Source organism: Sinohyriopsis cumingii, chromosome 16 (assembly GCF_028554795.1).
Source record: "Sinohyriopsis cumingii isolate HCF-2022 chromosome 16, ASM2855479v2, whole genome shotgun sequence".
Lineage (NCBI taxonomy): Eukaryota > Metazoa > Mollusca > Bivalvia > Unionida > Unionidae > Sinohyriopsis > Sinohyriopsis cumingii.
The window spans coordinates 14130151-14144976 of NC_142976.1; the positions used below are offsets into that span (position 1 = coordinate 14130151).

Below are 14826 nucleotides of genomic sequence, written 5' to 3' on the forward strand. Positions count from 1 at the left end.
AGTATTTTGATGGTCATTCACTTAAAAGTCTAATTACACAATAATGTTTACAGATTAAAGGATTATACGTATTAACTCACAATTGATCTTTTAAAGAATGTTTTGAATCTTCTGAATTGGCATGCCTTAAAATTTGGACAAAAGTTTGATTTCTTCAGAGCAAGTAAATAGATCATGTCATGAAATTCAGATTTTATGTAACTTTATTATGTGAATTTAAGGAACTTGTGAAGTTTAATGTGCATTTAGTGGTATTTTGCTATGGTCGCCTTTTCTTCAGGGTGGCATTGGACTGAATGTGGCACAGATGATTGTTGAACTGATCAGAGACAAGAGGAAAATTGTGGACAGAATCACAAAACACCACATAGACATCTACATTGACTTGCTGCAACATCACCAGGTATTGGGTAGTGGTGATGGTGGTGGGAAATGTAAAAAGAAATAAAAAAAGAATTGCATTTTAATATATATTGGTAATCTTGTAAATGAAAAATTCATAAAAAGGCACAATTAGCACACCCTGCTATGTCAGAGTGGACAAAAGTCACTTATTGTGTAGATATCAAATTGATATTTCTTTAAACTTTAATATCCCATATATATTTAAATGACTGGCAGAAGATATATATTGATGACTCCTGCACTGTAACTGTTTCCTTTTTCATTTTTGCAAATGATGTTATGCTTCAGTTATCTTCATTTAAAAAAAAATGGAATCTTTTATTTTTCTTTTAGATTTTGGTATTTAATTTGACCACTTAAATTTTTTTTGTATAATGTTTGACAACATCAGTTAATTCCATTTGAAAAAATTATAACAGGCTTAATTAGATTTATTTTCATTTTGACTGTATTGTCTGTAACTGTTTGTCACATTGTCTATAAAGAAAAATATTTTTGGGTGGGGTGTACAAAACTTAGAGACAAAATTATTCATTTTAATTTTCAACTTATTTCAACAGTACACAGATTTGCAGATATTATGGAAATACTGTATAATTACAGACTTTCCAAGATGTTTTAAAGTATGATAATGCATGATTCAACATTTTAGTAAGTTAATTTTATCACTTAGTTTGTACCCCTTTCATTCAGTATTTGCAGTATAGCATTTTTGATACGTCAAGATGTTAACATATCACTTTATGTGAATCTTATTGGTCTATGCTGTATACTCATTACTGATTGACTGCAACCATCCACCCCCAGTACTAATATTAGTACATCTACTTCATGGAGCTGTTAAGGCTATGACATCATAGCTACCCACCCTACAGACATGTATGGTTTAAATGTCAACTTATAGGAGTAAAAGACTCGCCTCTGTTTTGAAAAGAATGTTGACAAATGCGATATCCCAACAGACAGACAAAATCTAAAACAGCATCATGTCATCACTTTATTGAAATATATGTTTCTTTTGGAGTTTTAAGATCTGTTCAGTTTTTGAAAATAGAATCATTTAATAACACTGACATGAATTAAGTCTTAGAAAATGTTCTTTATTTCTTCTTTGTTTTGTGTCTAGAATTATCGTTTCCTTGACTTGCTGAATGTGCTTTGTGTCTGCGATGGAGTGTCCATTCCTAACAATCAGTCATACATCACTGAAAAGTGGCTCAAGTCAGCTACACAGGCAAGTGCAGAAATGATTATTAAATAAGGCAACATAGTGTTTACTTATTGGAATAAAACCATGATTATTAAATAAGGCAACATAGTGTTTACTTGTTGGAATAAAACCATGATTATTAAGTAAGGCAACATAGTGTTTACTTGTTGGAATAAAACCATGATTATTAATAAGGCAACATAGTGCTTACTTGTTGGTATAAAACCATTTGTCCTTTTCTGAATGTCAAATTTGGAGAAGAAATACCCGAAGTTAAGACAAAAGCAGCTAATAAAAGAAGCATATTTAGTTGTTTGAAGGTTGCATTTATTTAGTTTGTATCAGCGGTTCTTTTTCTTTCTTATTTTGTGCCAGATGCATATTGATGTGACAACTTTTTATAAAAGAGAGAGTATATGTTGCATGGTTCAATATGAAAATACATGTACAATCGTTCCCACTACTGATAATAATTGCGTAGACTAAACTCATCAAATGTGATGAAAGAAAGAAAAAGTACAAATTATTTTCTGGAACAAGGTGATAGCAACTAGAATTTTAGATTGCTGAAGCCCACGATAGCAGTGCTTTGATGGTGATGGTAAATTTTAGTGTACAGCCAACATCTTTAGTTTGAAAATGATGATGAAGACAGTTTTATTAAACTGTTAGATAATTATTGATGTAGTTACTTCATAATACCATTTTAGTCTCTTTCAGTATTTGTTTCGGAGTGTTTTTATGCTGCCTGATTTATAAATGTAATAATTTCGCTACATTTACACTTTATTTTCCTGAGAATAAATTATGCTTTTATTTTACATTTCCATTTATTGAAATTCCCTACCTTTTTTTTAAGAATGACAAATTTTATTGTTTATGTAGAGTTATCATTTAAGGAAAAAGGTAATATTTTAGTGAATGATAGCATATTTAGAGAGTGGTAGCATAGAATATTTTGTGAATTGTAGCAAATTTAAGGAATGTTAGCATTGAATATTTTGCGAATTGTAGCAAATTTAAGGAATGGTAGCATAGAATCTTTTGTGAATTGTAACAAATTCAAGGAAGGGTAGCATAGAATATTTTGTGAATTGTAGCAAATTTAAGGAAGGGTATCATAGAATATTTGATAAACAAAATGTCCTAGAATGATGGGACATATCTGAATTTTTTAATGCTAATTATATGTCCAGGATAAATATTCAAGGCTCGATAAACCTAACAAAATCTATAGCAGAAGAGTATATCATATTTCTGCTTCTAAGTATGGATATTTCTTGTACTTGGGTAGATATTTGATGATTATAAATATAAATTAATTGCTCACATGCTTAATTACACCTTTCTGTTGACATAATATTTTTATATATTCAGAAAGATAGTGTGTATTTAACAGACAGGGGGCAGAATATCAACAAAAGGCCAAATATTGTTTATGTCTCCACTGACAATGGACATGGATGGACCCCTCTGCATGAGTTTGTCAATGTAGGTATCTAATTAGCATAGAATTTTAATTTACAAAGTCTTTGGTTCAGACATTAATGTAACCAGTTTAGAAACATACCCAATAAGTAGTTTAAAAGTTGGTAAAAATAAGAAAATTTGTTTAAGAAGTTTATAGTGTTGTTCAGTTTTCAGCAACCAGATAACATAGTTTTCAATTGCAAATATGATATTGTAAATTATTATTGCTTATGATTTTCACCCACATGGAAGAACAGGAGAATTTTAATTGGCTGTTAAGTCCAAGTGATCTTATGGTATGATCCTTCATAGCTGTACAACATGTGGCACATGTCATGCATCCATCAACACTTGCCATTTTCACCATCCAGTATGGCTGCCTCTACTAAGAATAGCAAAACCATGGAACAACAACTCTTTAAAAACTACTCGACATAATTTCATCAAACACTGAGTCAGTTATATTTAGATGAAAGTATTTCATTTTTATACAAATAATTATGATCCATTATCCCATATGGTTACGGCTGCTAAAAGGTAAAATTTATGAAATGACATATTATAGATGCCGACTCATAATCCCTCAGCAATGATGGATGTGATGTTCAGAAGCTTGTTTGTAGAATTTTAATTCAACATATTTTGTCAAGCAGTTGGCCTTGAATGAAGTCTAATTTGAGACTGGATGGTAAATTAATTTGGAGTGGCATTTGCAGACATTTTCAATGGGAGCTTGATCTTGATAAGAGTGATGTTTTGCTTAAAAATAACTCTACTTTTTTCAATGAAAATATTTACAGGGGAAAATGGCTGTAGGCAACCCTTCTCCCTCTGTCAAACCTTCAAAATGTGCTCCTGACTCACTGACAATGATTTCAGTATTTGGACAAGACAAAATTTTTTTATTCAGTTTCCAGGATTATTTAATACACACAGATTGGACAGACATAAACATCCAAATTTAAAATTTGCTAATTTAGATAAGTCATTATCTAAATACATGTACATTTGAAGTCATTATATAGACTATTCCATTCAGAAATGGGGTACTGGAGGACTTTAATTGCTGTATCTTCTCTTTTCCCACCCATATTACCAGGTATTTACTAGGCAGTGAACAGAACAGAACACTTTTGGCAATTATATCAGCCCAGGATGCTTCTGTAAGACTTGGAATATCAACAGCTTCCCAAATTCAAGATTTTATAAGACTTACAGTGTGAAGGAGTAATTCAGAAAAGATGACAAAGTTTTTATGTTTTTGAGTTCCATTGTAGTTCAAACATCTGCGCATGGCTGAAGGACCTTTAAGTTATTATACAAATAATACCAATCCATGGTAAAAATATTACTGCAAATACTAAAATTAGAAAAAGTTCCTACAACTATTTGGCCAACTGCTTTTGCATTTTGCTGTTGGGCAAGTGTCAGCCAGGTGAGTGATCTTATGCCACATGGGTCTCTTATAAATTTTTATATTTCCATGTTCATTATAAACAACATGGCAATAATTTGCAATTATCAGTTTTAAACTATATGCTTATTTTCTTAGTTTCATTTTTTAACAGCGGGACATCATTGGTTTCAATGAGGATCAGTATGACTACCTGATGCATCAACTAGAACTCTTCAAAGCCCTCAGCTATGTAAGTTCTAAATTTCATTACTAGAGGAAAAAGCATATTCAACTACTGTGAATTGGAAAAAATATGGCATTTGCTTAAATAGGAATGTAATTATTAGGCATAGATAGAAATGTAATTGTTTGGTCAGGACATGTCATTCTTATGGGTTCAATGCTGTCAATACTATGCATAGATAGAAAGGCAATTGTTAGATTTGTTTTTATGGGTTCAAGGCTAACAATACTAGATATAGATGGAAAATATAATTTGGTAGGTCAGGACTTGTCCTTCTTATGGGTGCAAGGCTGGCAATACTGTGTATAGATAGAAATGTAATGCTCACTCAGGACATGCAGTTCTTATGGATGCAAATACTCAGATTGTCTTTTGTAAGAAATAAATCAGGATAATACCCAGAGATATAATCTCAAAGCACAGAAACCACAATTGTTGCCCATGCTTCAATATTACTCCATACCCATTTAATCTTACAGGCTTGACCTGGCATTAAGTACAGATGTTCAGTCTGTATTTCTATCACACACCCAGATTGGAACTGTTTCAGTGTTTTGTCCCTGCACTGGTATTCCAAGAAGTACCATATATAACTTGTATAAATCCCAATTTGTTTTTGCTTTCATTCACCTTTAGAAGCTGAACATATTTTCAAAGTGCAAAATATCAGGTGTGTTACAAATTCAATACTGCATTTGTTCTTTGTCCCAAGTCAGGGAAAGGGTTCATTTGATATAGCTTATGACTGCATCTCTTAGTGATATCCTTCTTTGCCATGTCAAAACATACTCTTTCTGCCAACTCTATAGCAAAATACATAGGACATTTTGTGTGTGTAACATTTGAAGTGAATAGTGTATAATCTGTATCTTTGTTAAAGTTCATTACCTGGATAAAAAGAAGCATTTGACATGTGACTTTCTAATAGCTAGAGTAAAGGGCAGGGTCTATAACATATATTAAATTTCATCATCTAAATTAACAGAAATGTTTGACCTGTCCACCTTCTCTTAGCTGTAGCAAAGGGCAGAGCCTATAACAGTAGTTCCCAACCTTTTTTGGCCACAAAACTAAAAATTACTTTTTCTTCACCTCATGATCTTGTTCCACATTTTCACAACCCTAAAAATAAGTCCTGGCTACCCACATGACCTTCAGAGTGTCCTCATGACTGACCTGGGTCATGATCTTGAAGTTGGGAACCATTTGTCTATAATTATCTGATAAATTTCATTACATGGATGAGCACAAGAGTTAGAGATTGCCTGTTTGCCCTAGCTTGACTAATGACAAAAATGTATTAAGAAATATAGTGTATAGATTTGTAATTGAATATCCATCATTACCATGGTAATTCATATAAGTTAACAACATTACCAATGTTACCAAATGGACTTAGAGCATGTATATTGGCTATTCATTTTTTAAAATTTAGTATTTCTTACCCAAAATGTACAGGGTCGAAACGATTATGCAATCCATGCCATAACAAGGGAGTATGGTTATCTGACCTGGGAAGACTCATTCCTTTGCATCACATCTGATCTCCTTCCCGATGCCATCAGGGCCAAGTACTGTGAGCTGATTATAGGTAACTTCTTTTTGAGTTTCAAAACTTGTCACCATTTAATTGACCAGAGAAATGGACAGATGACTTTAACAGTATTCACCATTTAATTGATAAGAGTACTGGACAGATGACTTTAACACTATTCACCATTTAATTGACCAGAGCACTGGACATATGACTTTAACACTAGTTACCATTTAATTGACCAGAGCACTGGACATATGACTTTAACACTATTCACCATTTAATTGACCAGATCGCTGAACAGATGACTTTAACAATATTCACCATTTAATTGACCAGAGTAGTGGACACATGACCTTAACACTACTCACCATTGAATTGATAAGAGCACTCGACAGATGACTTTATCACTACTCACCATTTAATTGACCAGAGCACTGGACACATGATTTTACTCCCATTTAATTGATCAGAGTGCTAGATAGATGACTTTAACACTATTCACCATTTAATTGACTAGAGCCCTGGGCACATGACTTTGACACTATTCACCATTTAATTAACTAGAGCCCTGGGCACATGACTTTGACACTATTCACCATTTAATTAACTAGAGCCCTGGGCACATGACTTTGACACTATTCACCATTTAATTGACTAGAGCCCTGGGCACATGACTTTGACACTATTCACCATTTAATTAACCAGAGCACTGGACAGATGACTTTAACACTATTCAACATTTAATTAACCAGAGCACTGGACAGATGACTTTAACACTATTCAACATTTAATTGACCAGAGCCCTGGACGCATGACTTTAACACTACTCACCATTTAATTGGTCAGAGCAAGAAATGACTACACTGTTCATTATCATAACACATCAGATAAAATTGAACATGTTTGTTTTTGATAATTACCCCATATGAATAAATATTCATTTGGAGTAAATACTGAAATTTTGTATGAAATATGGTTGAGTAATGCTAAAAATATAACAATTTGATTTTGTATATGCTGTATGTAGTAATAGTGAATTGGGTAATGGACATCATCAAGTAAGTATTTGATGGTCATTTGAGTAATGGCCATCATGCAGTAAATATCTGACAGTCATTTGGGTGATGGACATCACTCAATAAGTATCTCACAGTTGGGTGATGGACATCACTCAATAAGTGTCTGATAGTCAGTTAGATGGACATCACTCAGTAAGTCTCTCACAGTTTGGTGATGGACATCACTCAATAAGTGTCTGATAGTCAGTTGGGTGATGGAAATCACTCAGTAAGTATCTAATAGTCTGTTGGGTGATGGACATCACTCAGTAAGTCTCTGACATTTGGGTGATTGATATACTCAATAAGTGTATGATAGTCAGTTGGGTGATGGACATCACACAGTAAATCTCTGACGGTTGGGTGATGGACATCACTTAATATGTGTCTGATAGTTATGTGATGGGCATCATTCAGTATTCAGTAAGTGCTTGACAGTTGGGTGATGGACATCACTCAGTAAGTCTCTGACAGTGTTTGACAGTCAGTTGGGTGATGGACATCACTCAGTAAGTGTTTGACAGTCAGTTGGGTGATGGACATCACTCAGTAAGTGTTTGACAGTCATTTGGGTGATGGACATCACTCAGTAAGTGTTTGACAGTCAGTTGGGTGATGGAAATCACTCAGTGAGTCTCGAATTATGTAATAAGTCACCTCTGTGCCAGTCAAAGTACAGGTCATCAGTAGATGTATATCATCAAATGTTTGAGTTTGACTGGTGTATGGGGATAGATTCATTGACATCATGATCTTATGAATTGAATATGAATAAGTTAAGATTCCTTTGGCTGGGAATCTGACTTGGTGACTATGAAACAAGAATAAGTTGAAATTCCTTTCCCTGGGAATCTGGCTTGGTGGCTATGAAACATGAATAAGTTGGAGTTCCTTTCCCTGGAAATCTGACTTGGTGGCTATGAAACAAGAATAAGTTGAAATTCCTTTCCCTGGGAATCTGACTTGGTGACTATGAAACAAGAATAAGTTGAAATTCCTTTCCCTGGGAATCTGGCTTGGTGGCTGTGAAACATGAATAAGTTGGAGTTCCTTTCCCTGGAAATCTGACTTGGTGGCTATGAAACAAGAATAAGTTGAAATTCCTTTCCCTGGGAATCTGACTTGGTGGCTATGAAACATGAATGAGCTGAAATTCCTTTCCCTGGGATTCTGACTTAGTGGCTATGAAACATGAATAAGTTGGGTCCTTACCCTGTTTATCAGACTTGGTGGTTATGAAACATGAATAAGAAGGGGTCCCTGGGTGCCTGACTAAGTGGTTACAAAACATTTGAGCTGTAGTTTTGTTTAGATTCCCAATTTATACTTATAATAATTCCCTTCTATATAGAAATAAAGTAGTTAAATCTACATGATTATATTGGCATATACTCTTCTATTTTTGTCCAGTTAAAAAAAAGATGAATGAAATTGAACATCTGAGGGGAAACATTCTGATTTTTTTCTGGCCATGACTTAAGATTTCCATGGTAAACTGGTGTGACAATTTTTTAGATAAAATTATTATTATCATTGATGCCACCTTGGTGCTACTTGAAAAGTTAGAATAGTGATGTTGTAGTATTTTGAATTTATTTTGCACTTAATCTGTAAAACATGATACTCTGTTAACTAATATATCAGTAAAAGTCAATTTGTCTAATGTAAATTACACGACACTTTATAATTATCTTTTATGAGTCATTGTGATAGTAGTAGTCATGATGATGATGATGATGATGATAAGTTGAAGAAGAAGGAACCGAAGAACATATAAAAATAAAGTAAAAAAGACAAGATTTGCTTTTGAATTAATATTTTTTTTATAGATTTCATAATTTTAGTGTTCTTTTAATCATTTGGCAGGACTTTTTGTTGATGTTGGAAATAACTATTCAGTTCTAGACAACCCAAATATCTGCTTTGTCTATGAATATGTTGGATCCAAGGATTCGGAGAGAGAACAAAGTCAATATGTAAGTGTCACAAGGGAAGTTTGCTCATTTTAGGTACATGAATACTTTAAAACTGGTAATTTTTCATGCATTAATTCCACAGTGCATGTAATCAGAGGATTACTTATGATTATATCCACAGTACTTGCAATCCAAGGATTACTTTTGATTACATCCACAGTGCTTGCAATCCAAGGATAACTTTTGATTACATCCACAGTGCTTGCAATCCAAAGATTACTTTTGATTACATCCACAGTGCTTGCAATCCAAGGATTACTTTTGATTATATCCACAGCACTATCCAAGGATCACTCTAGTTGACTATTGTGAATTCATTTACTTTTATGGTTCTCAATTTTCATGGTTTTGCTAAAAGTGTCACTTTTTGTGGGAACTTAAATTCATGGATTGAGAAAGTTGGCCTATAGTTTTTACAGAAGGATGATTGTTTGTTGGGTCTTTACATTTGTGACTTTGAGCAACCACGAAATCCATGAAAATTGGTATCCTGCAAAGAATAGTGAAATCACAGTGTTTTGCATTCAACAGGTCTGCATATATCAGTGATGTTTTTTGTATGAAGTTCTAACATGCATTATGACTTATTATGTGATATTTGGTTCAGTTTATTGGCGATTCTTATATGAAAATAGCCTATAGGGACTATATTTAAATAAGCATATGGGGACTGTGTTCAAAATAAGCACATGGGGACTTAAGTACAAACTAGCCTGTGAGAACTATCAGACTATACATACAAACTAAACTGTGGGGACTATGTACAAACATGTCTATGGGAACTATGTTCAAATTAGTATATGGGGACAGTGTAGAAACTTGACTATGGGAACAATCAGTACATACAAACTAGCCTATGGGAACTATGTACAAATAAGCATATGAGGACTATGTACAAATAAGCCTATGAGGACTATGTACAAATAAGTCTATGAGGACTATGTACAAATAAGCATATGGGGACTATGTACAAATAAGCATATGGGAACTGTGTACAAAAAAGCATATGAGGACTATGTACAAATAAGCCTATGGGAACTATATATATAAAAATAGGCCTATGAGATCTATGTACAAATAAGCCTTTGGGAAATATGCACAAATAAGCTTATGGTGTCTATGTACAAAAAGCCTATGGGAAATATGTACAAATAAGCCTATGGTGTCTATGTACAAAAAGCCTATGGGAAATATGTACAAATAAGCCTATGGTGTCATCGTTGTTGTTGAGTTTAATTATAATGGCGTGCGCACAATTGTGCATGTGCCACTTTTTTCTGACTGCACCGCAGTCTGCTAGTTGTTCCTGGGGAAGGGGATGGTGCCACCTTCCCCAGGCTTTTATGGATTCAAGGAACCCTGATAGTGTGGCCTCAATCTGTGGGTCCATAAAGGTCCCTACAGTTGAATGGTTGGCAGTCATTAGTGGGAAGGAGAGCTCGGGAACGGTCCTGCTTGCTTTACATCGCTGGTTTCTTGTTGCATTTGCCTGGTGTTTCTTGCGATTTTTTTTTTTCTTCTATTTTTTTCTTCTTCAAAATGTTCTAAAAGGGGGGGGGGGATGTTCTATGCTGTTTATAGAGGTTCTTAGTAGAAATCATGTATGAAGATATGGTGTCTATGTACAAAAAGCCTATGGGAAATATGTACAAATAAGCCTATAGGAAATATGTACAAATAAGCCTATGGGAAATATGTACAAATAAGCCTATAGGAAATATGTACAAATAAGCCTATGGGAAATATGTACAAATAAGCCTCTGGTAACTATGAACAAATGAACCTATGGGGACTATGTACAAATGCTCCTATGGGAAATATGTACAAATAAGCCTATGGGGACTAAGTACATTTAAGTCTATGGTAACAATACTCCTGTAAGCTTATGAGAAATATGTACAAATAAGCATATGGAGACTATATTCAAATTAGCCTATGGGGACTATGTACAAATACTCCTATGGGAAATATGTACAAATAAGCCTAGGGGGACTAAGTACAAATACTTCTATGGGGAATATGTACAAATAAGCCTATGGGAAATATGTACAAATAAGCCTATAGGAAATATGTACAAATAAGCCTATGGGAAATATGTACAAATAAGCCTCTGGTAACTATGAACAAATAAACCCTTGATGACTATGTACAAATACTCCTATGGGAAATATGTACAAATAAGCCTGTGGGGACTAAGTACATTTAAGTCTATGGTAACAATACTCGTGTAAGCTTATGAGAAATATGTACAAATAAGCATATGGAGACTATATTCAAATAAGCCTATGGGGACTATGTACAAATGCTCCTATGGGAAATATGTACAAATAAGCCTATGGGGTCTAAGTACATTTAAGTCTATGGTAACAATACTCATGTAAGCTTATGAGAAATATGTACAAATAAGCCTATGTTTATGTAAGCCTGTGGGAAATATGTACAAATAAGCATATGGAGACTATATTCAAATAAGCCTATGGGGACTATGTACAAATGCTCCTATGGGAAATATGTACAAATAAGCCTATGGGGTCTAAGTACATTTAAGTCTATGGTAACAATACTCATGTAAGCTTATGAGAAATATGTACAAATAAGCATATGGAGACTATCTACAAACTAAAGTTTATTTCCTTTGGCTCAGTCAGAATTTACTAATATTTCTAGGATAGTCAGTCTGTTGCTTCAAAGAGAAACATTACCCACTTATACGAAATGTCATTCATGAACATATCTGCAAAGTGGAATTTCTGAATTACTGATGAAAATGTAATAGCAGATGAAAATACTATATACAGTTTTGCTATGATACACTGCCTCTTCGCCATGCTGTACAAGGTGACAAATGACATAAAAACTGATCCTGTAAAAAGTACTTGGTATCCAGTAAAGAAATTTTTAACATGGAATAATCGATCATGGATGCATTTCAAAATTTTGTATCATTTTCATATAAATTTGGAATTATCAAAAGTACCCTGGCATATATTTATAAAAAAAACTGCCTTCCCTAAGTACTATGCCTGTTAAATTGAACAAGATCTGCATATTTTGCATTGGTAAACTGATGTTCAATAAAAAAAATCTGTATGTTTCACATTTATGAGGTGATGTTCAATAGATTATTTGGACTTGCACAATCACTGACATTAAATTTGCATGCATGAAGTTATGGTATTGCTGCTGACAAAATATAAATATTTAAAGGAAAACTATAGCTCAAGAAAATAGAGATGCTTTTTTCAAGTTGTTTGAATGCTGTTTTGCTGTGCAAACTAACAATATTTTTCACAAAATAGATGATTCATTTGGTTTTGTGGGGTTTTGCCATTTTTGAGCACATACTAGGTTATATACATGGCAGCTAGTGTATTTTAGTGCAGGAAGATACCAGGAAGAACCACTGACTCATAGGAAGCTACTGGCAAGCCCTGTGTGTTACTTTGAGATTCATAATTTTGTACATAATGAAATTGTGGATGTCATTTTTTAGAAGTGTTTTATTGTTGTAGTAGATGATGTAGAAAGATTGTCAGCTGTGCATTTAACCCTGACAGTGCTTATATATGCATGCTTTCCTTTCTGGCATTAGGTCGTGCAGGAGTCCTCTACTTGCAGTGGCTCACAGGTAGGGGACATAACTCTGACTAGAATATTTTGTTTACTATTGTTCCATGCTGTTCATACTGTCCAGTCTTTTTCTCTGTTAAATATATATCAGACACCTTTCTTACCACTTTAGATCACATGTGATATTTATGACTCAGCTGGTGGAAGGTTAGACCTGTTGTATTATTGTACTTAAGGTAATATCCCAATACATCTGCATATCCTATTTTACATTTCCATACAGCTGCATATCCTAATTTACATTTCCATACAGTTGCATATCCTAATTTACATTTCCATACAGTTGCATATCCTAATTTACATTTCCATACAGCTGCATATCCTAATTTACATTTCCATACAGCTACATATCCTATTTTACGTTTCCTCTAATAGCTAATGAAAATACTGCATTGATGGTATTTAATTTGGAGAAACCAATATTTATCATTTATTTTCAAGCTGGGCTTGATTTAGTTTTGACCATCCTTACTGGCAGGGTTTTATAGCTTGTGTTTAATTGTATCTTTCAACTGAATCATGCTTGTGACAGAATCAGAACATCAAACTACTAGGTTTAAAAATTTTTGCAGTAAATTGGTTTCTAAATTGGTAATTTTTTTGTCAATATAAATTTTATATGTTTTAAGGGGATTCAAAACAAACCAAGTGCATTTTTTGCCACAATATGTATTCCATACTATGGCAGTGTTTTCATAATAAGTAAATAATATGAGTCCGCACTGCCAATTAAATGAAAAATAGGAAGACCTCTTTATCTCATAGTTTACTGCAAAGATTTTATATAACATCCGCAAGCATTTTTAGTTTTCTTGATATTAGATTACTGACTGGTGACCACTGATGACATACAGTACAGTTATTAAGTTTTTCCCTTTACAGGCTGTCAGTAGGTTCTGGTCCAGTTTTTCTCTTGAATCATTTGTATTTTGAAAAATATGGAGAAAGTCCTCTCTGTATGAGCATTAGAATGTGGCAGTGACAAAACAGCCATACTTAACCTGCAAAAGGAATTCAAATTTTATTTTTTCTAGCCTGCTGACTGCTCTCCAATACTTCTCCAAGCTATGTTAACGCTGAGGAGAAAGTTTTTGAATTGGACTTGAGATTCATTCCTCAGGCTCATATTTCTTGTTTGGTGTTTTTTTTTTTTATAGCTTTGGGAGAAAGCTCACAATTTAGCATTTACATGAATTGAACCAAACAACTATATGAACTGCACATAAATATTCCACTTAAAACATCTTGAACATCACAATAGCAATAAGGCAAGACAAAATATTAAAATACTTGCTCAAGTGTTTCTGCTGAAATAATTTTTGGGTCGGTCACATTTCGTCTCACCTTTGCCAATGGTCAGCCAATATTAATCAAAGAGTAAAGAGCTGTGTTGAACACTCTTTAATCCCTTTATCATGTATAACACCTCAAAAAGCATTTGGCTTGAAACTGTCCAGATTACAACAATATCAATGAACACCATGATGTTGTGTACACATGTTTGACTTCCTAATCCGATTACTCAGCCACACATCATTGCACTGCTTAAACAGTTCCAATCCACAGTAGATTGGTTCTCACTTGATTCTGTAATGAGTGTATAGAACACATTAAAAGAACAGTACAAATCTTTTTCTCCAGTTTTTCATTTATTAATGTTAGAAGGTGGTAGATTTCAAGAAAACTGTTTATGTGGTATTTTTGTCCTTCTATTGGTAAAATCACATGTGTGCTGCATGAAACATCCCATTCTTTTTATTTGCTCATGAACATAAGACTGGATACAATGCTGAATGGCATAATTCACTTGTCAGCATTTTTAAAAATACCCTAGAGAGTGTTATGGCCCCTGATTTCCTGTTTCTATTCATGTAGTGCTTTGCTCTAAGTGCTGTGCAGT

General features: G+C 33.8%; 1 protein-coding gene and 1 pseudogene across 5 annotated transcripts in view; both read left to right on the forward strand.

Moving 5' to 3' along the window:
* Positions 1–1666, forward strand: part of LOC149779967 (inositol 1,4,5-trisphosphate-gated calcium channel ITPR2-like) — a 283416-nt pseudogene extending 281750 nt beyond the window's left edge. Inside the window, exons 19-20 of the transcript XR_016415089.1 lie at positions 281–403; positions 1532–1666. The product of XR_016415089.1 is annotated as an inositol 1,4,5-trisphosphate-gated calcium channel ITPR2-like (transcript). The remainder of the gene's footprint in view (positions 1–280; positions 404–1531) is intronic.
* A 1329-nt stretch (positions 1667–2995) lies between these two features.
* LOC149779968 (inositol 1,4,5-trisphosphate-gated calcium channel ITPR2-like) overlaps positions 2996–14826 on the forward strand; it is a 187233-nt gene continuing 175402 nt past the window's right edge. For 2 of the 4 annotated variants that reach the window (XM_089936684.1, XM_089936686.1), the window contains exons 1-5: positions 2996–3106; positions 4654–4731; positions 6184–6316; positions 9187–9296; positions 12889–12924. In XM_089936684.1, the coding sequence (XP_089792810.1) occupies positions 4696–4731; positions 6184–6316; positions 9187–9296; positions 12889–12924 (315 nt within the window). In that variant the 5' untranslated portion in view covers positions 2996–3106; positions 4654–4695. The remainder of the gene's footprint in view (positions 3107–4653; positions 4732–6183; positions 6317–9186; positions 9297–12888; positions 12925–14826) is intronic. The other 2 variants (XM_089936687.1, XM_089936685.1) reach the window with 1 other exon arrangement.